This window comes from Polistes dominula, unplaced genomic scaffold (genome assembly GCF_049000335.1).
Source record: "Polistes dominula isolate Pdom_NZ unplaced genomic scaffold, Pdom_raw_medaka contig_18, whole genome shotgun sequence".
Lineage (NCBI taxonomy): Eukaryota > Metazoa > Arthropoda > Insecta > Hymenoptera > Vespidae > Polistes > Polistes dominula.
In genome coordinates, this window is record NW_028301164.1 from 468,460 (window position 1) to 493,099 (window position 24,640).

At 27.0% G+C, this 24,640-nt stretch overlaps 3 protein-coding genes across 6 annotated transcripts; 2 read left to right on the forward strand and 1 right to left on the reverse strand.

Annotated features, from left to right (window-relative positions):
* Window positions 1-978: 978 nt before the first annotated feature.
* LOC107071917 (uncharacterized) lies at window positions 979-5,596 on the reverse strand. The gene is made up of 10 exons (XM_015331355.2): window positions 5,442-5,596; window positions 5,131-5,241; window positions 4,873-5,010; window positions 4,461-4,673; window positions 4,202-4,387; window positions 3,947-4,118; window positions 3,734-3,848; window positions 3,232-3,369; window positions 2,755-2,796; window positions 979-1,850 (listed from the first exon to the last, which is right to left on the reverse strand). The coding sequence occupies exons 2-10, from the start codon at window positions 5,226-5,228 to the stop codon at window positions 1,804-1,806; spliced, it is 1,149 nt and encodes a 382-aa protein (XP_015186841.1). The 5' UTR covers window positions 5,229-5,241; window positions 5,442-5,596; the 3' UTR covers window positions 979-1,803.
* Window positions 5,597-6,182: 586 nt separating this feature from the next.
* On the forward strand, window positions 6,183-10,776 carry polo (Serine/threonine-protein kinase polo). The gene is made up of 7 exons (XM_015331386.2): window positions 6,183-6,425; window positions 7,087-7,311; window positions 7,375-7,592; window positions 7,672-7,967; window positions 8,042-8,335; window positions 8,936-9,336; window positions 9,530-10,776. Exons 1-7 carry the CDS (start codon window positions 6,333-6,335, stop codon window positions 9,722-9,724), a joined length of 1,722 nt encoding a protein of 573 aa, XP_015186872.1. The 5' UTR covers window positions 6,183-6,332; the 3' UTR covers window positions 9,725-10,776.
* Window positions 10,777-11,403: 627 nt separating this feature from the next.
* Window positions 11,404-24,389, forward strand: LOC107071910 (ATP-binding cassette sub-family C member 4). Of its 4 annotated transcripts, none has more exons than XM_089178755.1 (17): window positions 11,404-11,543; window positions 11,663-11,807; window positions 16,306-16,883; window positions 18,354-18,464; window positions 18,536-18,670; window positions 18,787-18,991; window positions 19,158-19,380; window positions 19,923-20,582; window positions 20,685-21,184; window positions 21,325-21,606; window positions 21,709-21,938; window positions 22,017-22,501; window positions 22,586-22,816; window positions 22,957-23,297; window positions 23,384-23,629; window positions 23,771-24,073; window positions 24,185-24,389. In XM_089178755.1, exons 3-17 carry the CDS (start codon window positions 16,810-16,812, stop codon window positions 24,329-24,331), a joined length of 4,173 nt encoding a protein of 1,390 aa, XP_089034881.1. In that variant the 5' UTR covers window positions 11,404-11,543; window positions 11,663-11,807; window positions 16,306-16,809; the 3' UTR covers window positions 24,332-24,389. The 4 variants fall into 4 exon arrangements, with proteins under 4 accessions (XP_089034881.1, XP_015186827.2, XP_089034882.1 ...); XM_089178756.1 differs by adding an exon at window positions 11,993-12,049 and having other exon boundaries at window positions 11,451-11,807; XM_015331341.2 differs by lacking the exon at window positions 11,663-11,807 and having other exon boundaries at window positions 11,418-11,543.
* Window positions 24,390-24,640: the final 251 nt, after the last annotated feature.

The window sequence follows — 24,640 nt, forward strand, 5'->3', positions numbered from 1 at the left end:
TATATGTGCGCTTATAGAGTGAATCTTATTTTATGGTGAAAAAAAGAAATCATTTTAAACTGATCTCTACAATAAAAAGTAATACTTCTACAGATTATTATTATTATTATTATGATAATGATTATTATTATTATATATTATTATTATTATTAATTATTATTATTATTACTATTATTACCAAATAATAATAGTGATTAATATATCTAATATCATTTTTAACAAAAGCTCATACCTACGTTATTTGTACATCTATATGCTGCTCTTTTGAGCTGGGGACATTTAAATGTGTACACCTGGTGCCCAATTTATTCGTTTTGATGATTTCCTAGGGCAGATGCTGGTTTTCATTTCATCGCTAGCTTTTCTCATTTTCTTTCATCCAAATTCTCTTGTGTCGAAGGTGAGGAGATGATAATAAATATGAAAGTATTTGCGTTTTTTGCACGATATTTTTTTGTTTCTCTCCATTTCAATACTTCTTCTATTGCATACAATGTAGAATCAATACTACTACTATAAAAATGATATTTATATATTTATATACATATAGACATATATATGTATATGATAATAAAATTTTTCTAAAGTTTAGTTGCAGATAAAATTATTGTTTGATATAATGAATAAAACATAAATATAAAACTTGTTTCTTTTTCAAAATCCTAATATATATATATATATATGTATATATGTATGTATATATGTATATATATATATAGAGAGAGAGACACAATTGGCTGGGACAAGTTTGTCTAATTTGCATGCACAAATATCACAGGAAGTCACACTCCTTTACCTTTCTTGAATTTCTTTTTTAAAAGCTTTCTTTTATTTTCTTAACTTTTCTTATCACTATTTGTGCCTTGATTGTCTCTGCCAGTGTGACATTATTTTAATTATATCTTAATTTGTATTATATTTATGGGTGTAAAAATTAATTTAGCACTGAATCCTTTGATCTATGATAAACGATACTAATTTTTTGTTTTCTTCTAATCATTTTTAATAGAGATTAAGTTCTTACAAATCCATTAAGATCATTAATCAAAATTAATATATACCAACCTAAAATTCGTACATAAAATTGAAACATTTTATTTATTTATATTTTTCTTTAATCGTTAAGACACTATAATTAAAAAAATCGCATTATTATCGATTATTGACTAATAAAAATTATAGTTATTTCAATTAATTTAAATAAAAAATAAAGATTACACTACGAGAAATATAAATTTAAACATAATTACGTATTAAACTGTTCTGTTTCTAAATTTGAATTTGTGTATTTAAATGTATATTTGTAAAATAGAAAAAATTAATCTATCGCAAGAAAAGAAAACTTGACATCATTCTCCTTACAATTACAATGATTTTATCAACTGATTTTATTTTACAATACGCAACGTGAGTGAAGAAGACTGTACAGCAACTAAACTTAATCCTATAAAATTGTATAAGTGAAACATGACATAGTAGATACTATATACTGCTAGTCAAGTATAAAACGCTTTGTCATTTCAATTTTTAGATCATATAATTGAACAACTTTTTGTTTTACTCTTGCGTATTTTTATCATTTCCATTAGAAAAAACACTTATTTTAAAATGTTTTCCATCATTTTAACGCAGATAAGATTCTTATACCTAATAAAGTATATCCACTTTACTGCAGTCAAATTCCATGCTAGTATATTTCCGATTACTAAGTCATCAATAATCAACTAATTCTTGTGTTAAACATAGTTTCAAATTTGCAAAATGAATTTGACGGTTATAATTAAATAGCTGTGTATATGATATTTAATATCGTCGCTGAGACTGGGCGTTTTGGTAACCAGCACTGCCACCTGCAAACAACCATAGCTCCTCCGTTCAATCACTTTGAAAGTATAACTTTAGATTTGATTCAATATTTAATATTTTTATCGTTATATGTATATGTATGTATATATATATATATATATATACATCAAATAAATCAATATAATAAGCCTATATTTATTTATGTATATCATAAGAAGCCGTGTATACTACTAAAAAATATATTAGTGATTAATTTTTCTATTATTTGTTCATCATCTTTTACTCCTAAATAAGATATCTTAATTTGTCATTTATATTCTCTGTACATGCGCAATAATTCTTTGTTATTTTACCATATTAGGAAAGATTTGTTAATATAAAATTAATTTGAAGAAACAATGTCTTTTATTATTAGGACTTAATAAGCAATATCTTCTCTAATAACAAAGAACCACCAATTAGCACCTAATTTATATTAAATCATTTCTATTTGATTTGCCTGATGTTCTCATGCCTAGCGCTTTTATTATCATAATTGATTAATAAAAGAAAATATACATACGCATTATTACTTCATCAAATTGTATGTGACCTGTACTTTTCTATCATTGATTATTAATCGGATTTATGAAATTTACTAAAATTTCTATGATCTTATATTGCTTTAAGAAAAATAATCAGCTAAGTAATCATATATTGCTTTCATATATATATATACAAGTTTCTTCATGAATATCAATTAATTCATTATACATTCTTTCCATAATTAATATCTTATACCTTTTAAAGTATTTTTTTTCTAATATAAATTTCGCAATGTTCCTATTCTTATTCATTTTTAGTCTAAGTTTCTATCTATTTTGTAATAAAATAATTAAATCTTGTATAGACGATAATTCTTTTTATTTCTCTAAAATACGACGTTTTTAAAATTTAATTAGTACTTACCATAATCTTGTTTTCCATATACTCCATCCTGATTTGGATAATCTGTAAACATACAAAATATCAATTTAAACCAATCTTGTCAAAATTTTTGTGTATCATATACCAGATGTTATAGTAGAATGAATTAGGGATGCAGTTACAAAAACTAATAGAAATTAACAAAAAATTAGCCTTGTCATAAACACCATACTACAGTAGTGTCAAACTTGTATTTGTTTAAGTAGAAACATTTTGGATAGCACATTCAGATAGTTATATAATTTATATTATAACTTTTGAATAAAGCATTAAATGACCTACGTTTATTTAACATTTTTTCTTATTTTTGAGCATAGAATACTCTCAAAACGTTTGTACTGAAAAAACTAATTCTAAATTAATCTGTTTCGTTGTAGACACACAATGTAAGTACTAGCATTCAATGTGTTAAAAAAAACTACACAAAAATAATATTATAATAAAACAAAAAAAACTAACCATAAGGTTGTGTTGAATAACCACCCCGGTTGATTATGGTGGTAGCATTAGATCTGTCATCATATGGGTTAGCAGGAGCATAACCTGGACCCCCACCTCCTGCTACTGCAGCTGCTACTGCCTCTTGCTGATAGCCAGCTATAAATACATTATTTAACATTAATATATAATTAAGTCCCAAGCTCAGATAAAGGGAAGGGTTAGAGGGCGAGGCTAGCAATCTACCCTCGGTAAAAAAAAAAAAAAAATAATCGCTCCCAGAACTAACAAAATAGCCTCTTTAGGCTGTTTAGTTAGAGATAACAGGATGAAGCCCTAAGAAGAAAAAGAAGAAGAAGAAGAAGAAGAAGAATATACAATTAAAAGCGACTTATATCTTAATCAATATAAAAAAGTTTTAGGTTTATTTTTCAAAATTAATAAATTGAAACAAAATTTTATACGATATATAAGATTCATAAATAATACATATATGTAAATGGAAAAGTATATTTATATTAACCTGAGGGCGGAGCTTTGCCATAACTATAAGGATCCCCAGTATTAAAACCTCCAGTTGATGGAACAGCAGGAGCTCCTCCGTACCTATTATCAGGTGGTGCTGAGGGTGGATAACCCTGTGTACAATTAAAACACATTATGTTTATATTTTCATTATTGAATATATATATAAATAATATTCTAATAATATTCTAAATAAAAACATATTTATTACCGCAGCTTGTGCATAATCAGGTGGCTGTTGATAGCTTTCGTATCCTTGATATGATTGCGCATAACCCTGTTGAGATCCATAACCACCACCATATCCTCCTACTGGTTGCTGTTGCGGTGCTTGTTGTTGGCCACCACCATAGGCATTTCCAGCAGCACCATATCCCCCTTGACTATATCACAAATAATACAATCATGTTATTTGTTACTTATATTTTATAACATTTGATATTTCTTAAAAACCATAAATTCTTACTTTGGAGCTTGTGTTGCATAACCATTAGATGGTTGTGAGGATGGTTGATCAAATCTTGGTCTCTTCGAAGGACCACTTGCACCTGGTGGGCCACCACCTCTTTTCGTTGGTGCACCCCTGCCACCCCTACTAGAACGATTTCCAAAACTTCCTCTTCCACCTAGACCACCTCTACTTGATCCACCTCTGTTAAAAATTATACCAATATTAACAATAAAAATTATAGAATATATAATAATAAAAATTCATTATAATTTACCTTGAACTACCACGACTTCCTCTGTCCATACCACCACGTCCACGGAAACTACTACTTGAAGTACGACTATCTCCTCTACCAAAATCTCCTCTACCCCTGCCACGGAAACCGCTACTTCCTCCTCCTCGGCTTCCTCCTCTTGGAGGACCACCTAAACCTGGAGGTGGAGGACCACCACCAGGACCACCAGCCATTCCTGGTTCTGGAGGACCACTAAAACAATATTTCACATTAATTACCTTAATAAAGCAATGAGCCTGTTTGGCATTTAAACAGTTATTTATATATATATAATATTGAACGTAGAAATTTGATTTAAAATTTAAAACTGATCAATTCACTAGTCATGATATATTAACTATTAAATATGCTGTATTTATATTATTTTAATAGAGAAATTTGTTGAAATTACCCCGGAAAATGGCCACGTCCACCTCTACCTGGAGGACCTCCTCTGCCTCTGATACCAGGTGGACCGCCTCTCATTCCACCACCAGGCCCACTACCATGACCTCCTCGCATCATACTACCTCCTCTTGGAGGACCACCCCTTGTATAAAAAAATATAAAAATTAATAAAAATGTATATGTAAATTAAGGAATTTTCATTGATCCTTACGAGTATAGTTTAGGGGTTAAATGTAAAAATTAAATTAAAGTTAAAATTTACCTTCCTCTATCTCCAAAACCACCGCGTCCTCTCATCGGACCACCAGGACCTCCACGACCCCTAAATCCGCCCCTACCACCACTCGGAGCACCTTCCATTATTTTTTAATAACTAAAATAATAATTGAAATTTTGTTAAGAAATTGTAAGAAAAAATAATTACAACACAGACGCCATTCAAGAGGACACGGAACCAATAAAACGTTGAGTATTCATTACTTCATCACTAATCGATAATGAATAAATATCGATATAAATTATTAATCGATTTAACTATACAATTGCTATAAATTTTATTATTAAAATACTTACTCTTTTTATATTAATTTAATATCCAAGCTTTTATAAACAAGATACGCGCCAACTACGGATAAGCCGAGAAGGAAAATGGACGCCGGCTGCCGGAAAAAGATTCATCGACCACACATACCAGTTAAATTGGCGTTTCAATTTTGCCGGATATACAAGATACATGCAGCATTTTCATTAACGCCATTTAATAATAATTATTATTTAATTATTTTTTAAATCCCATTTCCTATATTATTTAACTATTAATAAATGTATGTTGAAATATAAAAAAATTTAATGATTATATTATACTTTTTATTATGTAATTATAAATATAGACAATAGTACTGTAATTATACTATTCTCCACTTCTAGGTATGTCCAAATTTGTTTTTTCTTTAAATTTATAGAAATAATTCATCATTAGAGTCATCAAAATACGTGTAAATTATTTTATTTTAATAACAAATTATTACAAATAACAAAAGCCTAATTGTTATTAATTTCTATCTAAATGTTTAGTGTTAACCATAGTATATATGCATATACATATTATGTACACATATATGTACAAATATAAAGTGCATAGTGTATCCTTTCGGACGACAGGTGGCGCCACTAATTTCCTTAGAGAAATACTCTTTAATTCTCCCTTATTCGATTTTGTTTGGTTTCGGCTTAAGTCACGTGACAAGTAAGCTTAACACGATTGGTCATATATATTTGATTTAAACATTAGAATCCGTTGCTTGCCGTCCAATATACGAAAACAGCGGTTTAAATTTTCTAGGAAGGTATTTTGTGCCAGGAAGTATAGCTTCTTCTATAGACTGTAACGTATTTAATAACGGCTTTGACATTTATTTTCGTAATATATTAATATTAACATAAAATATCTAAAAAAGCATAAAAATGTCAAAAGACGAAAAGGAGTGCATTATTCCCGATGTTATACACGATTCTGTTGGAGGTAAAAGTTATCTTAAAGGTCGTTTCTTTGGTAAGGTAAGTCAACCTCTTTTTCCACCATGAGAAGCCTGTATACCGAATTAAAGATTTGAAAATATTTTTTTAATTATATTTTTTAATTATTATTTTATATATTCTAGTGTCATTTCTTTTTTTTCGTCAAACATTCTTTTCATAATTTTCTTTTCTTTTGTTAAATTAATATGCATTATTTAGTCAATAATCATTAATTAATATCTATCTTAATTTGTCATTAGATATTATTATTTTTCAACAATTTATCAATTATCATCTTATCTTTTAACTTTGTTAATGTATTCTCATGAATCATAATATTTGATATTACTAAAGTTGGAATAATGATGATATGTTATAACTGATACCTGTTGATTTGCATATATATATATATATATATATATATGTTTAGGAATGTTTCATGTTCTTTTATGAATCCAAATTTTTATTTAATTGGTTTGAATTCATATTTTTAATGTTTTGAAATGAATATTAACTAAAATAGTAGTTGATCAATTTTTTGTTAAAATTATGGAGCGTATTTATAAAACATTGTGATAAAAAATGCATTTTTATTGATATTAGCAGAGATCAATAATCACTTGTAAAATATATATTGATAAGGAATAGAACATAAATATTATTGAATTACCATATATTTGTTTTGTTTTATCGTTTGAAGGGTGGTTTTGCTAAATGCTATGAAATCCGAGAGTCCAAATCTCATCATGTTTTTGCTGGAAAGATTGTATCCAAATCGATGATGACAAAGAGTAATCAAAGAGAAAAAATGACTCAAGAAATTACGATACATCAAAGTTTAAATCATAGAAATATTGTTGGATTTTATGGATTTTTTGATGATGCACATAACATTTACATTATTCTTGAGCTTTGTCGTAAAAGAGTAAGTTCAAAGAAATATAATATATTGTCATTTTAATGTTATTTTAATTGTGTATCTTTGTAGTCAATGATGGAGTTGCATAAACGTAGAAAAGCACTTTCAGAATGTGAAACTAGGTATTATATGAAACAAATTTTAGAAGGTGTACACTATTTACATCAGAATAGAATAATACATAGAGATCTAAAGTTAGGTAATTTATTCTTAAATGATGAACTACAAGTTAAAATAGGTGACTTTGGATTAGCAACACGATTGGAACATGAGGGAGAGCGTAAAAAGTAATTATTGAAAATGATTGATAACGTGTCATAATATGATTCCATATAAATAAAAATAACATATAAACTTTATTTATAGAACACTGTGTGGAACGCCAAATTATATTGCTCCAGAAATTTTAACTAAAGCAGGACATTCTTATGAAGTTGACGTGTGGAGTATAGGTTGTATAATGTATACCTTACTTGTTGGTAAACCTCCCTTTGAAACATCGAGTTTGAAAGAAACATATAATCGAATTAAACAAGTTCAGTATAAAACACCATCGCATCTTAGTAAGCCTGCTATGAACATGATTACAAATATGCTACAAGGAATACCTTCAAAGCGTCCTCCTGTATCTAAATTAATGAAAGATATCTTTTTTTCATCTGGTAATTAAATGATTAAACTATTGAATATTATAGAAACAAATAGTACATGTTAATGCATTAATATTATCTTAAAGGTTATTTACCAACAAGTTTGCCACTTTCGTGCTTAACAATGGCACCACGTTTGGATATGTTGGAAATGCATAACCAACGTAAACCTTTATCCGAAATGAATCTTAATGCTAGTGGAGATAGAGATGATAATGGATTACGCATGCCAAACAGTCCGGCACGTAAAAAACCTTCAGAAGATGTTAATCATGTGCACAAATCAAATTTGGATACAAAGAAAATGTTACATGCACTAAAAGATCAATTAACTGTTGTATTATCGACTCGCCCATCAAGCGAAACAGCATCTTCTGCAGGTATTTATTATTTAATATAATATTTATTAAATAATAATAAATATCAATCTTACACTAGAATTTGCAAAATAATCAAATAATTTTGCTTAATGCAGAGTATCCAAGACCGTATCAGCTTTCCATGGATCCTTCAGGCATGCATATCCTTTCCTTTTCACATTATAAGCTTAATTACCTTCATCTGTTGAAATTTATATTAATTGAATCGTCCTTTCAATTTTTGCTGAATTTATTGTAATGGAAGAAATTCATCAATTATCTATACTTAAAAACAATTGCTATTTTTAATTAAAAGTAACAATATTTCTTTTTATTTTTTTATATTCTAGATTTAATCTTGTGTATGCTTAGTTTATATTAGATTTCCTTGAATCTTGGCGAATGTTTAAAAATAATAAAAATATAAAATAATTTTTTATATTAAAATTAAGAAAATCGTCAAATTGTCGCAAAACCGAATTGTTAGTTCGCGAAGATTCGAATTAATGTATATGAATATATAATATATAATGTATATATACATAATAATTTATTAAAGATATTTTATTATAAGTTATTGCAATATTACGTAATCTTATTTAAAATATGTTATTTGTATAGATGAAATGACAGATCCAGCTGCACAGCCTGTAATATGGATTAGTAAATGGGTGGATTATTCAGATAAATATGGATTTGGATATCAGCTATCCGATGATGGAGTAGGTGTAATGTTTAACGATGGTACAAGATTGATAATGCTGGCCAATGGTTTCAATATCCATTATATAAACCGTGATGGAAATGAATTGTACTATACTGTTAAAGATTTTCCAAGTTCTTTGGACAAGAAAATGAAATTAATGAATTTTTTCTTGAAATACATGAACGAGCATTTAATGAAAGCAGGTGGATCAATTGCTGTTAAACAAAGCGATTCACTTTCAAGAATACCATATATGCATCAATGGTTTAGGACACAGACTGCTGTAGTTATGCAATTAACAAACGGAACGGTACAGGTAAGTTAAACGTTTATTTGATATTATTTCATTTTAATTACTGTTTCAAATTAATTAGTTTGAAATCTTTATTTTATTTTTATTCTTTATATATTAATAATTACTTTTATTATTATTATTATTATTATTATTATTATTAATTTTTATTTGATTTCGTTTTATTTATTTTGTTAAATATTATTTTTTTTTTTAGATAAATTTCTTGGATCATACAAAAATAATTATGTGCCCTTTAATGGCTGCTGTTACTTACATAGATGAAGATAAAAATTTTAAGACTTACAGATTTCAAACTATCCAAGAAAATGGTTGTTCAAAAGGTCTTTATAAAAATTTAGCATACGCATATGAAAAGCTTGCCTTAATGTTATTAAATTCTCGGCGATAACATAATACATTAGAATAAAATTATATAAGAATATAGAACGGATAAATACGTTAATTTCAGCCTGAAAACACACACAACAAAGAGTATATCTGTACCTTAGATTTAAAAAACAACAGTAGACTACGAATTTATATTATATTGACTATATTTTTTTATTTTTTCTACTCTCTTTCTTTCCTTTCTCTTTTTTTCTTTTTTTTTTTTTTTTTAATATAGGCATATAATAAAAATTTAGTAAGAATTTCCTTTTTTTTTATTTTTAATACTTGAATACTTGAAACTGTTAAAACAGTATCGAATGGTCTATAGTTATACGTAGTATTTATTAAATTTATAATGACTTAATAATAATTTACATATATATTTTAATCTTTAAAGTATATGCCACAGGCCATCTATTATAATTATATTTTATTATGTGCGGTATTTTTTTTCTGTTTCTTTTTCTTCTTTTTTTTTTTTTTAAATAATATTTTATCAGTATTTTTCTATTTATTTTTTTATATTTTTCGAATTTTTTTTTTTCTTAATTGCATTAAATGCTAAAAATTCTCTCTGATTCTTATAAGTGAAATCATGTTAAATTTAATGTTTACTTTCTCTTTCTCTCTCTGTCTATGTCTCTCTCTCTCTCTCTCTCTCTCTCTCTTTCTCTCTTTCTATTTCTATTATATATTCCATGCTGTGCATATTATAATGCAAATTAGAAAAATATTTTCATAGCTCGATGGAGTAGTGCAATGTAATGTCCAATCGATTATAACAGTTCTTAAAAAGTAAAAAGGAAAGAAAAAGAAAATATAAAGAAAAATAGAAAATATTTAGCATGACTATTTTTATGTGTTTTTTAAATAAAATGAAGTAATACGATAGGAATGATAATGATGATGATGACAACGAAAACATGTCAAATGATAGTTATTAGTACAAATTCTTTTTAGCTATGAAAATCTCTCTCTCTCTCTCTCTTTCTTTCATGTTCTTAAATAATAATTATAAAATTTTAATTCTATAATAAAAAAAAAAAAACAAAACAAAAAAAAACGCAGGAATTGATAAATGCCTCACATATCTAAAAACAAAATTAAAAAAAATAAATAAAGTATTTTAAATATATATATATATATATATAAATATATACATAATACATATATATCTTTTTTATATATAGAAAAGATAAATAGAAAAAAATTTCCTATTATATCATAGACAGGTCTATGCTAATTATAAATTGATTTAACGAATGTAAATAATTATCTAAGAGAATAGACAATAAGATTATAAATATAACGTTGTAAGAAAAATCAATTAGTAACTACAATAATACTGTTAACATTATTATTTTCATATATATAAACTAATTGTATAACAATTTTGCATTTAAAATGAATAAATAAACTGTTTTCTTACATTTAATCTTCCGGAAGAAGAAAATTTCTTTTGCTTTTTCTTCTTGAATCTAATAGAAATATCAATAGAAATAAATTGATATTAATTAGTTACTATCGCGTTTTTTCTATTGTAATAGCATTTGAATATTAGCGCTCAAAAATTTAGTTCAACACTGTGCAACTAGATGGTACTGACATCGTGTTCAACCCTTTGGTGGTTGTGAGTGTAAAAGATATGTGCCTGTATACATATGTAAAATACTTTTATATATTATATACATAAGTACATATATGTATACATATCTACTGCACAGTGGATGCTCAGTAAGGATTAGGTTAGTCTCGAGAACGTGTTCTACGGTGCTAAATGTATGATGTAGCTTGATGGAGCAAAATAGAGGCGGCAAAGGATAGAAATTTTTGTAGCAGTGCGTAAAATTTCTTATTAATTAAAGTGTTTTTCTTTTTTTTTTTTTATTCGTTTAAAATAATTGATTAATATTTTTATTATATTTGTGATATCTTTAATTATCATCATTATTCTAAGGCGCCACTTTACCGTGAAAAATAGTAACGCACGAAATTCTGTTATGTGAATCAAGAGTTTGTGATGAAAAAAAAGAATAATTTATACAATCGATATTAATTATTAATTAATCAATTACAATAGTTTATCGCATTATTTTCTATACGTGAGTATAATTTATAGTATTTCAAAATGATATTAACTTGTTATATAAATATAACGAAGAAAAGAAATATATTACAATCCGAGAGATATAATTCATTTTAATTAAGAGCGGTTCATATTTATATTATCATAATATTTACTATAATTATAAGATAATGTACATATGTTTTTATTTTGAAATTAAAGGAAACATATATATATAGAGAGAGAGAGATAAATGAGAAGGAAAAGAGATAGCAATAGGTAAGAGTGAGAGGAGGTAAAAGAGATAGAAAAAGAGAAGGAGAGAGATAGAAAGAAGAATGCATTTATTCTGGTGATTCTGAAAATATCTGGCTACGAGATCTTCCGAGAAATACAGTTATAATATTAAACCTTATGTTTATAGGAATAATACAATTTCTGTTTTTTATTATATAACTCGTTTGAGAGAGAGAGAGAGAGAGAGAGAGAAAAATGTTGTTTTTAAGATTTTGTTCTCTTTCGTTTTTCTTCAATTCGTTTGCATCTCGTGAGATTCGATCAAAGTCGATTGTAGCGTTATATGTCACGATCACATAATGACGCTTAAAAAGTATTCATGTGTGTATATATATATATATATATATACACGTCAGAAACTATGAATTCTATTCACGCATGCGGATAAGTTGTTCCGAGTGTGTTCGACCTTCGAATGATGAAACATGCGCGAAAGAACCATGAAGAGTGTTTCACGAAAAAAGAACTTTTAATATTTTATTTGATCGGATACTTTTTTGACTTACATGTGTAAATTCTAAATGTTTCCTTTAGATCTATGCACGATGATCTATTTCTTAAAATCACGCTTGATAATTGTTTCTGTTAATTTTTATTTTATTAGTATTTTTAAAGAAAATGTGCAAACAGTTTTGATAATGCATTAATTACGTTTGAATTTTATTTGATACTATTTTGTATGATCGATAATAGATTAATGATCAAGATATAGATCGTTAGTCAGCATAATTTATAGACCGTTAGTCAGCATATGATCAATTTCATGATCGATGATTTTTAAAAAAATATTTACTAGGGTCAAGAATGGAATTATAATCAACAATTACTATTTTTATACTTCAATGATTGATGATCTCGATAAATTAAAATCCATAATTATTTATAGTAGCTAATGTTAGTTATGTGAGATTTTATTATAAGAAAAATTCTATGATTGAAAACGTCAGATTGTCGTTCGTAAGATCAATTGATGATTGAGTATACTCCTCGAAGAGACTATCTTAATATTAAATTGTATCTCATTGAATCAAATGATTTATTTATTGTCATCAACGAGTCATCGAATCAATGAGGTAAACGCGTAAGAGTATAATCGGCCAACGGTATCGATTATTAATAGCAGATCATCGAAATATATATTGCTAAAACGATAGTTCTTTTATTTTATATATACATACATATAGATAATATTTAATATTTTTTTGTATAACCGATAATATTAGTTACGAGAGGTTTATACGATAAAAAAAAAAAACATATTTTCAGATGTTCCTTGAATACGTTTAAATACAAACAAAAATATTAAAAAGAATTGAAGATAAAAAAGAAAATGAAACTTGGCGCGAAAGATTATTCTAATGGGAAATAATTAAGATAATAAGTAAAGAAAAAAGAATTGATTTTCTTATAATTTTGTTTTATTCAATGTTTCCCTTTCGAAACAAATTTCTTGATAGAAATGTTGGTAGTGTTAAAAGTAATTCGTTATACTACGCAATTGTCATTCCACTGTAAATTAAATGTAGACGCGTCACGTGCTATCAACAATTGACCCAGCTTTCAAAGAAGAAAGATGGGAATTCTCCATGTCTCTCAAGCGTTACACGTATCACGCCATTTAATTCTCTATCGTTTAAGCTTACGTATCTTTACTCGTTAATACTTATTTATATGTATGCTACACGAAGTGTACAATAGATATGTATTTACGGCGTGAACGTATATCAACGTACATAAAGATAATCAACTGTAAAAAATTATTTCCCTTTTAACGACTCTGTTTGTTCGCTTCGTCAAAAAATATTACGATAGGCGATATTGTTCGGATTCGAGTTCTAACTTCGAACGTTCTATTGTGAACGTGTTTATTTAAATACAAACCAATGAATTATATATTACATGCAACAATTATTTAAAATATTTGTATGTTACAGTTTGATCAATTTTTAGCAACATATGTAACAATTGCAATTATTTTTAAGTAATAAATGCAACAATTTGAATCTGAATGATTTCAACGATATACATTACTGTAAGTTCATACAAAGAATCTTCGTTTAACGTTTAAGTTAAGCTCATTAACTATTCTATTAAATCCCTTAACGTGTTCGAGAATGAAAAAAGATACAGGGAGGGTTACTTTCGAAGGGTCGTCCTATATAAAAGAATTGATCGACTGTAATGTCTTCTCGTTTTATCGTGCAAGTTATATGTTTAGGTTTATCCTTAGTAAACCTAAGGATTTATTCACACATTCAAATTTGATCGAATTAAAAATAAATGTTATATGAATTAAGTTAGAAATTCTATATAGATACTTTTCGTTTTAAAATCTACAAACAAAAGATTAGTTCAAATAGTTCCAGAAAATGAACCCAAGAATAGATTGAAATAAAATATATTCAGACATAACTAGCAGGGTTCTCAAGGACATCTGTATTTATTTAGACATTCCAAAACTACCGTTTAAGCAAATAAGGCTCACAACCTTACAGGTATATATAAATGGAAAATCACTCCTCTCTTTTTTCGAACATCTTATCGTTTATTTTCATTGTTCAATTTATTTTTGTTTCTTTCCCTTTCCGAATTATGCGCTTATCTTTCGGAAAAGTTTGTTTTGAAGTATTCCATAGGACCCATTTTAGTAAAGTAGTATTTTGATAAGAAAATCGAATCTTATCGCGATATTAATCTTTTCTTTTTGAGTTGATTTGATTTAAGTATAACATTAAAAGATAATATTAATCGATCAAAAACAAGTTAGCTTGATTTACAAAAACTATAATTAGCAATATACATTCAGTTATTAATGTCACAACAAGTGGCAATGAATTTTATTACGTGTCGATACATAAAATATTGACAAAAATGTAACTCGTGTTATACGTCATAAATCTTATCAAGGTAGTAATATGATTTAATATGCCGTAATCAAAGAGTTTATTATTTAATAAATAAACAAATAAAAGATCATTGATTAAACAAGAATTAAATTTATTTTTATTTGTTTTTTTTTCGTTATGTTCTTGTAATTTTAGATCTTATATAAAATTTCATTATATAAAAATCATTTGATTAATGTAGTCTTGAAAATGATGTTGAGGAAAAAAACCACAAGATGCTGACTAACGATGATAATATATATGCATACATAGTGTATATATAAATTATTGTATATTAATGCACTTATGTGAAGCAATGAACATATGGTCAACTAAAATTCTTTTCCGGTATATATACATACAATGATAAATAATTACAGCATACAAACATATATATATATATATACACACAGGATTATTTGACATTTTTCTATTTTATTGTTGCATAATGCACATTTAAGGTATTTAAATTCTATTCGTTAAAATACAAATTACGAAGAAAAAATATGGAATATCATTGACGAAAAAAAATTCAATAAACAAAACAACTTTACTTTAAAAATTGTTGCATTTTAGCTGCAATAGATATAGCATTCGTATATTATATGAAACGTTATGTAATTTTTGTTTTTATTTTTTCTTTTTTTTGCATACACAATACACAATTCTTATTTCTGTCGATATTTTTTGTTTACATTTCACAATTGATTCTCACGAAAAAATATATAATCTGTATTGTAAAATCGGTTGACCTCGTACTTTGAAGAATTTTATAAGTTACAGAGGTATCTTTACCTTTCTTTCCTTTCTCTTCAGCCACCTGTTGAAACTATAGTATGATGAAAATAAAAATTCAATAATTATTATAGCTTTCTCTAACTTATATACTATATATTGAGCCGAATAAAAAGTTTCTTCGTATTATATTACAAAAATAAAAGAACTTTATAATATGTTAATTCACAAATATATATATGACGTGTATTTACACATCTGTTCGGAATTTTTCAAATGTGAAAATAAAATCAATTAGTAAACTCCAATAACATTTACTTTTTAAACAAGATAGAATATATTTATTAATAATTATAAATGAAATTTAAAAATGTAGAAATGAAATGAAATTTTGTTTTGTTCCTTGCAATAGAAACTTTCTTCTTCTTATGAAAGGTTAAGATAGAAAGGATTTTTTAATGAATTTTAATACTTAAGATATTCATACTTGGAAATCAATTATTTGAACAATGACGAAGCTTGATTTTAGATAAGATAGATATGGTTGATAATTGTGATACGAAATGTTCTTTTAAATAGACGCAACCTTCTGAGATATTCAATTATTTCGGATTTTAGTTCTACGACGAATGCCTCCTCTCAAGATAAAAGAAATTAGTTCGAACTATTTGACACAGCAAGAGGATGATAATTATTAAAACATGTCGAGGATTTTATAACTATCACGACCACTACTACTACATAACAGATCATTAATATCTTCCTGAAACTTTGTGTAAAAGCTGAAGATTTCATTTTGGATTAAGTCATAATCGGAAGATTAAAAAAGAAGATTTTGTGTGCTGTGATGTATAACGAATCGTATTATTTAAATTCGCATTCAGTGATAATTTTGTTCTCAATCGTTAAGTACTCGATTATTAAAGAGATATTTAAGTGGATTTCGAGATAAGTGTCACTTTAAGTTAACGTGATTAAGAAGATTACTGTGCTTGATTTATTAGTGATATATTTTAATACGATTGCTTTTTAACAATTAAATAATAATTACAATATATTATCGTATATCTTTTATATAAGAAGCAAACATTTTATTAATCTATTTAAAACAAAAGGAAAATCATGGATTCAAGTAAATCAAAGATTAGGCCTAATCCAAGAGAAAAGGCAAATATACTTTCTGTACTATTTTGGTGGTAAGTAATTCTTTATAATATTTCAATCGATGCAATTTTCTGACAAATAAACTGTAAAAATCCATATGGATCTATTTGCGAATTTAATAGTATTACAAATTATTACTTATACAATTTATATAATTATAATATATTATATTAATATATATAATATATAATATATTATATTAATATATAATTTGTTATATAATTTGTTATATAATTTTTATATAATTGTTATGTAATTTAATTTAATTGTTAATTAATTATATAATAATGATAATTAATTGGTTTAATAATTATAATTTAATTGTTATATAATTTATTATATATAATTTTAATATATAATTTGTAATAAGTAATAATAAAAATATAATAAATAAAATAAAAAATATAATTATATATGTATAAGCATATATAATAATATATACTTATATATTATTACTATTACAAATTATTACTTATATATTGATAATTATTATTTATCATTCTTCATTTATCATACATATATGCATGATGGATCAATAAACTGATCATATACTGTATTGTTATTGCAGACACGTGATATAAATTGTAGTTTTCTTATTCTATTTCTATTATCATTCTTCTTATGAAACATTCATTGTATCATGAGATACTATTAAATAAAAAAAGAAATGATATTTATTCAAGAAATTAACGTATTCATTCTGGATTTATATTAATTAATGTTTAAACAAATATCGTTAAAATCACAAAAGAGTTTAATAAAAGAAATTTGCATAAAACTGATTCAGTTAAAAAGCGTATACACAAATAATTCTTCTGGTTACTATATGACCTTATCAAATTATGAAGGTTGATATAGATTGCTTTAAATAGATAATTATAATTTTAGGAGAAAAGAGGGGGTGTATTATTTATACAGTAATGATCACACACACATTTATAATAAAAATTGTATCTGATAAAAAATTACTACACACTTCGTTTGGGAGATAATTGAGATTTGAAGTATTATAACAGTTGTAAATTTCATTCTATGTACACGAGTATTTTTAAGCATGAACGTGAACAAATATTGTCTGAAAAGATAAAAAAAAGACGTAACCCATTATGAAATATTGTGCAATTTGACGATTGTTCTTGAAATTGTTGTTTAGAAAATCATTTATAATGTACAATATTTAAAACGTGATAGTAATTTTTTATCACGGCTTATCAGCACTGATTTTTAATATTCTAAAAATTAATAAACAAAGGAAGAAAATTGTTGTGCATATTTTTTTTCTAGCTGATTCAGAACAGTAGCAATTTTTTTCCTTTTTTCTTTTTTTTTTTTTTATATTTTCTAAGTTTGTTTTAATGTTTCAATTGTAAGATATCTATAAATAGTTGCATTTTACTTTGATATATTTATTTACGTGAAATTTTGTCGTGTCAACTGTAATACATGTAAGAGATAAAATTAAATGAAAAGCAAATTATTTAAAAGTATTTTTAACTAATTAGGTGGTCGTTGAATTTATTTAAAATTGGCTACAAAAAAGTATTAGAAACAGATGATTTATATGATCCCTTGAAAGAAGATCATTCTACAATTCTTGGAGATAGATTAGAAAAGTAAGTAAGATTTTAATAAACCTAGATTAAGTATTAGATACAAGATTAGATTAATTTTGTATTTATTTTAGACGATGGAAGATCGAATTGGAAAATTCGAAGAAACGAAAACGAAGTCCGAATTTTTTGAGAGCGATATTTCGTACTTTTTTAATGGAATATTTACTTTTAGGATTACTACAGATACTTAATGAATTTGTAATAAGGTATTATCAGAGTATATTATTTAAATTATACTTAATACAATACAAAACACAATACATACAAAAACATTGATAAATGATAATATAAAAATTGAAATGTATTTGTTTATCCTTATTAGATTAGGAACACCATTACTATTGGGTGGTCTTTTAAGATATTTTAGAAAGGGTAGCGGAGAAACATACCAAACTGCACTTTTATATGCATCCGGTATTTGCATAGCAACAGCAATTAGCGTCATTACAATTAATCAAACAATATTTAAAGCATTTCACATTGGTGCTAAAGTAAGAGTTGCTGCTTGTTCCCTAGTCTACAGAAAAGTATGTAAATTATTATGTATAATTTATGTATGTAATAGATATGTATATATATATATATATATATATATATATATATATATATATATATGTTTGTGCATCTGTGAACATAATAGCAAACTAAAATACATATCATTTGTAATAAAAGATTTAATTGTGCATTTAACAGGCATTACGATTGAGTCAAACGGCATTGAGGGATACTGCTCCAGGAAAAGTAGTCAATTTAGTGGCTAATGATGTTAATAGATTCGATCTTGTTTCCATTTTTGTACATCATATGTGGTCCGCACCACTTTCTGCTTTAATCATTGCTTATTTTCTTTATACTGAAGCTGGATATTCTGGTCTCTTTGGCATCGCTGCAGTTTTTGTGGTCGTACCAATTCAGTGTAAGTATATACGATCGATAAGATTACTCTTTTAACTATATCTACGCATACTAATACGAGAAATCAATATCGAGTTGTAATTATCTTTCTTTATCATTCTTTATCTTACTTTAATAGGGGTGTCAATAAACGATCCGTAAAATTTACGATATTATTACTTCCTATTAAGTAATTTTTCATCTTATTTTAAACAAATAAATTTGTAATATTTCATTAATTTTCATTTATTCTTTAAGAGAAGAGAAAAGTTAATAATTATTGTTTCGTTTATAACATTCTATCTTACTTACGTAAACTTATTTTGAATTAACAATCGTTATTTCGTAATATGCATGTAGTTATAAATATCATTTGCGTTTGCACACACCTATTCTTCGTTAAATGCATACAATGTTATTAATAATATAATAGTTAAAAAAAGAAAGAAAGAAAGAAAGATACAAAGACGTAACAAAGCCCCAAAATAAAAGTTCCTTTTCTTAGGACTATCGTTATATATCCAGATAATTTTTTTTTTTTGATAATGATTATGTTTGTTTCAGCTTATACCGGCAAATTGTCTTCCAAGTTCAGATTACAGACAGCTATAAAAACCGATGAACGTGTACGTCTGATGGACGAGATTATTTCTGGCGTGCAAGTAATAAAAATGTACGCTTGGGAAAAACCCTTCTGTGCGTTGGTTGAATTGGCTAGGAAATTGGAATTGCAAATAGTCAGTAAGAGCTCTTCTATTCGTGGTATTTATATGACTTTTAATTTATTTACCACGAGAATGGCACTTTACTGTACACTCGTATCAATGATTTTGCTTCACAATGAATTGACTGCCGAAAAAGTATTCGTATTTTCATCGTACTTCAATATTCTTGCTCAATCAATGTCGGGAATGTTTGTACGTGGTTTTGCCGAAATTGCGGAATGTCTTGTGGTAGTAAAAAGACTTCAAAACTTCTTGATGTACGACGAATTTCGTAGTAATAATATTACTATTAGTAATAAATTATCGAGAAGTCCTAACGGTAGTATTACCTCTATATCGAGACAAACTTCGATCAGAGCATCTAGACAAGATTTGCCTTACATGGATGATGATGATGTCAATGATGAAAATTATATTGATGATAACGGAACAAATTTACAAAATGGATTGGTCATCGTTGCCACCGATTTGTTGAAAAACACCGCTCATCTTGTTAGTGGTAAATGTTTTATTTAAAAAAAAAAAAAAAAAAAAAAAAAAGAAACAATGCAACTTATTTCAATTTGTTGAAATTTGTAAACATTTCAATTTTTTGTTGTAGATAAACGTGCTTCCACAGCCGATGATTTATATGCAATTACGATGACTAATGTAGTTGCAAATTGGGATTCTAATCATACAGATACAATATTAGAAGGTATACAATTATCATTAGAGAAAGGAAAATTATATGCAGTTATTGGGATGGTAGGATCAGGTAAAAGTTCACTACTTTCGACGATACTCGGTGAGATGAATATCATAAGTGGCGTTGTGAAATGTTACGGTAATGTGAGTTATGCTTGTCAAGAGGCATGGGTATTTGGTTCTACCGTTAGACAAAATATTCTATTTGGACAACCGTACGATCGTCAACGTTATCAGCGTATAGTCAAAGCTTGTGCCCTTCTTAGAGATTTCAAACAATTTCCACAGGGTGATTTAACGATCGTTGGTGATAGAGGAAGTTCTTTATCTGGTGGTCAAAAAGCTAGAATCAACTTGGCAAGAGCAATGTACAAGCAAGCGGATATTTATCTTTTAGATGATCCTTTGAGCGCGGTAAAATATACATTACATTGTTTATTTATAATAAAATAGAAAGATTGATGTGTATTATGAGTTATATAATATTTATAACTGTAGTATAAACACATGTTAAAGAGTAAAATATTAGATTTTTAATTAAATTGAAATATTAGGTTGACGCCCATATAAGTAAACATCTTTTTGAAGAATGTCTTCAACGATATTTGGCAAATAAAACTCGAATATTGGCAACACATCAATTGCAATACATAAAAGAAGTCGATGCTATAATACTTATGGAACGTGGAAAATTCAAAATGTATCAAAACTATCACGATCTTCTGATCGATTATCCCGAATATAGTAGTTTATTGGCAACAGATAACGAGATGGGCGAAGATACTTCCTTGGATAAGATTTCGATACGAAGACAATTTTCCTCATTGAGTAATAGAGTAAGGTTTTCAACTATTACATATATGTGTCCTGTAACTATAAGTGAACTAAAAAATTAAATTAATAATATATATTAATTAAATTGATTTTTAATTCAACAGAGCCATACGCCAGAAGCTAGTAGCGCTTGTACGGATGACGAAGAAGAAAACGAAGATATTGAAACACTTGATAACGGTTTGGAAGGAACATCACGGGGCGTAATTAAAGGGTCCATTTTTATTCGATATTTTCAAGATGGTGCCAATCTCTTTCTTGCCTTCATAATCTTGCTTTTAATTATTGTCACTCAATGCGTCGCAAGTCTTAATGATTATTTTATTCCAATCTTGTAAGTAATTGGTCTGTTGTATAATCTTAAATGTTTATTTATAATATTGATATTTATATTAGAAATATTTGACTTCAGGGTTACTGAAGAAGAGACAATACATTATCAAAATGCTCAACTTAATGCCACTGAGGAAAATGCAGTACTAGGACGAATAAGTGATACTTATATTTATATTTATACTGGAATTGTTCTTGGATTATTCATTATTGGGATAACGAGATCTTTAATTTTTTATAAAATGTGTATGCTATGCAGTCAACGTTTATACGACATGACTTTTAGCGCATTGATTAGAACTAGCATGAGATTTTTTGATACCAATCCTAGCGGAAGAATACTTAATAGATTTTCCAAAGATATTGGAGCTATTGATGAATTATTGCCTAAGGCTTTATTAGATGCTGGTCAAATATGTATGCTAATGTTTGGATCATTGGCAGTATCATGTATAGTGAATCCAATGTTTTTAATACCTGTAATATTTTTGGGAACGCTATTTTATTGGATTCGTAAAGTTTATCTTAAAACTAGTAAGAATATTAAACGTCTAGAGGGCATGAGTAAGTTTTATTTTATAATTATTTTTTCTTGTTTTATTATTTAGAAAAATAATATTCTAATAATTTATAATTTTGATTATACAGCACGATCACCAGTGTTCACACATTTAAATGCCACGTTAAATGGTCTTTCAACAATAAGAGCATACGGCGCACAAGAAATATTAAAAAAGGAGTTCGATAAATTTCAAGATACGCACACGTCTACAGTGTACATGTATATTGTAACTAGTACAGCATTTGGATTTTCTTTGGATATATTTTGTTTCATATTTACATCACTTGTCACTTTCAGCTTTCTTTTACTGAATACAAGTACGAATTATTTTCTTCCGCTTATTTGATCTTCTTCTTCGTTTTATTTTTTGTTTTTTTCCTAAAAATATATTCATATTTTTTGATAATGTGAATAGAAAATTCATAATAGTAATTATAATAAATATTATCGTATTTAGGTTTTTCTGGCGGAGAAGTAGGCTTGGCAATTACGCAAGTTATGGCTATGACTGGTATGATACAATGGGGTATGCGACAAAGTGCCGAAATAGCTAATCTAATGATGTCCGTTGAACGTATCCTTGAATACTCGCAACTTCCACCAGAAGCTAATTTACGTAATAAAGGAAAATTCTATAAGAAAATTGACAAACAAATTACCAACGAATTACCTCAAAGTGCACCTAAGAATTGGCCTAGCCAAGGTTGTATTAGATTTACAAATGTATATATGAAATATACAGATGAGGATCCACCGATTTTGAAAAATTTAAATTTTTTGGTCCTTCCACGTGAGAAGGTATACAATTATATTATCATGTAATTGTTTTTTTTATTTGTATTTTTATTTATTTATATTATAATTCAATAATCATATTCTTACAGGTTGGTATCGTGGGAAGAACAGGTGCAGGAAAATCGTCATTAATATCAGCATTATTCAGATTAGCAAAGGTTGAAGGAGTTATTGAAATTGATAATATTGATACAGGATCTATATTTTTAGAAGATTTACGAAGTAATATATCAATCATTCCTCAAGATCCAGTTTTATTCTCAGGAACATTAAGACGTAATCTCGATCCATTTGATGAATTCACGGATAATGTTGTTTGGGAAGCTTTGGAAGAAGTTAATATTTGAATATTTTCAACCGAGCAGGAAATAATTTCTTGTGAAAAGAAAAAGTCGAAAATCATTTCCTGTTCAGTTGTATTACACCTGTTAGAAATATTCTGATATGAATATTAATCAATTGTTTTTTATTTATAGGTCGAATTAAAAGAAGCAATAATAGGAAATGGAAATGGTTTAGAATTACGAGTACTTGATAGAGGTAGTAATTTCAGTGTTGGTCAAAGACAACTGATATGTTTGTCAAGAGCAATTTTACGAAATAATCGTATCTTAATGCTCGATGAGGCAACGGCCAATGTAGATCCACAAACGGATGCTTTGATACAACATACGATAAGAAAGAAGTTTGCTTCTTGTACAGTATTGACTGTTGCACATCGATTAAATACTATAATGGATAGTGATAAAGTATTGGTTATGGACAAGGGTCGTATGGCGGTACGTTTTACTATTAATAATTATTTTCATATTACTTTTAAACTATTTCAAATGTATTGATTATTTTTCTTCATTTTGTATACTTATTAAATGAATTTTTCTAATTTTTAGGAATATGATCATCCACATATACTATTACAAAATAAATATAGTCAATTTACTTCATTAGTAAAAGAAACAGGTAGGGCTATGTCCGATCAACTTATTAAAATGGCCAAACAATCTTATATAAACAAATATGGAGAACAAGCCTTATGATATTTTTTCTACATATTTTTCTAACGTTACTTAACAATATTAGAGTTAAATCATATTATTAATATCGGACTTTTAAAGCCCGATTGTTCCTTAGTTCATAAAAATTCTATACCAAGAAACTATAGATATATAATATATACATCTATATATATACAGATATCTCTATTTTAATAAGTATTATGCCAAAAGATTCCTTTAATTACGAAAACAAAAAAAATACGTATTTCATATTGCATTCGTGAATAACTTTTTATTGCATATATATAGTACACGCATAGTTTTCTTTTTTTCTTCTCTTCAAATCTAATA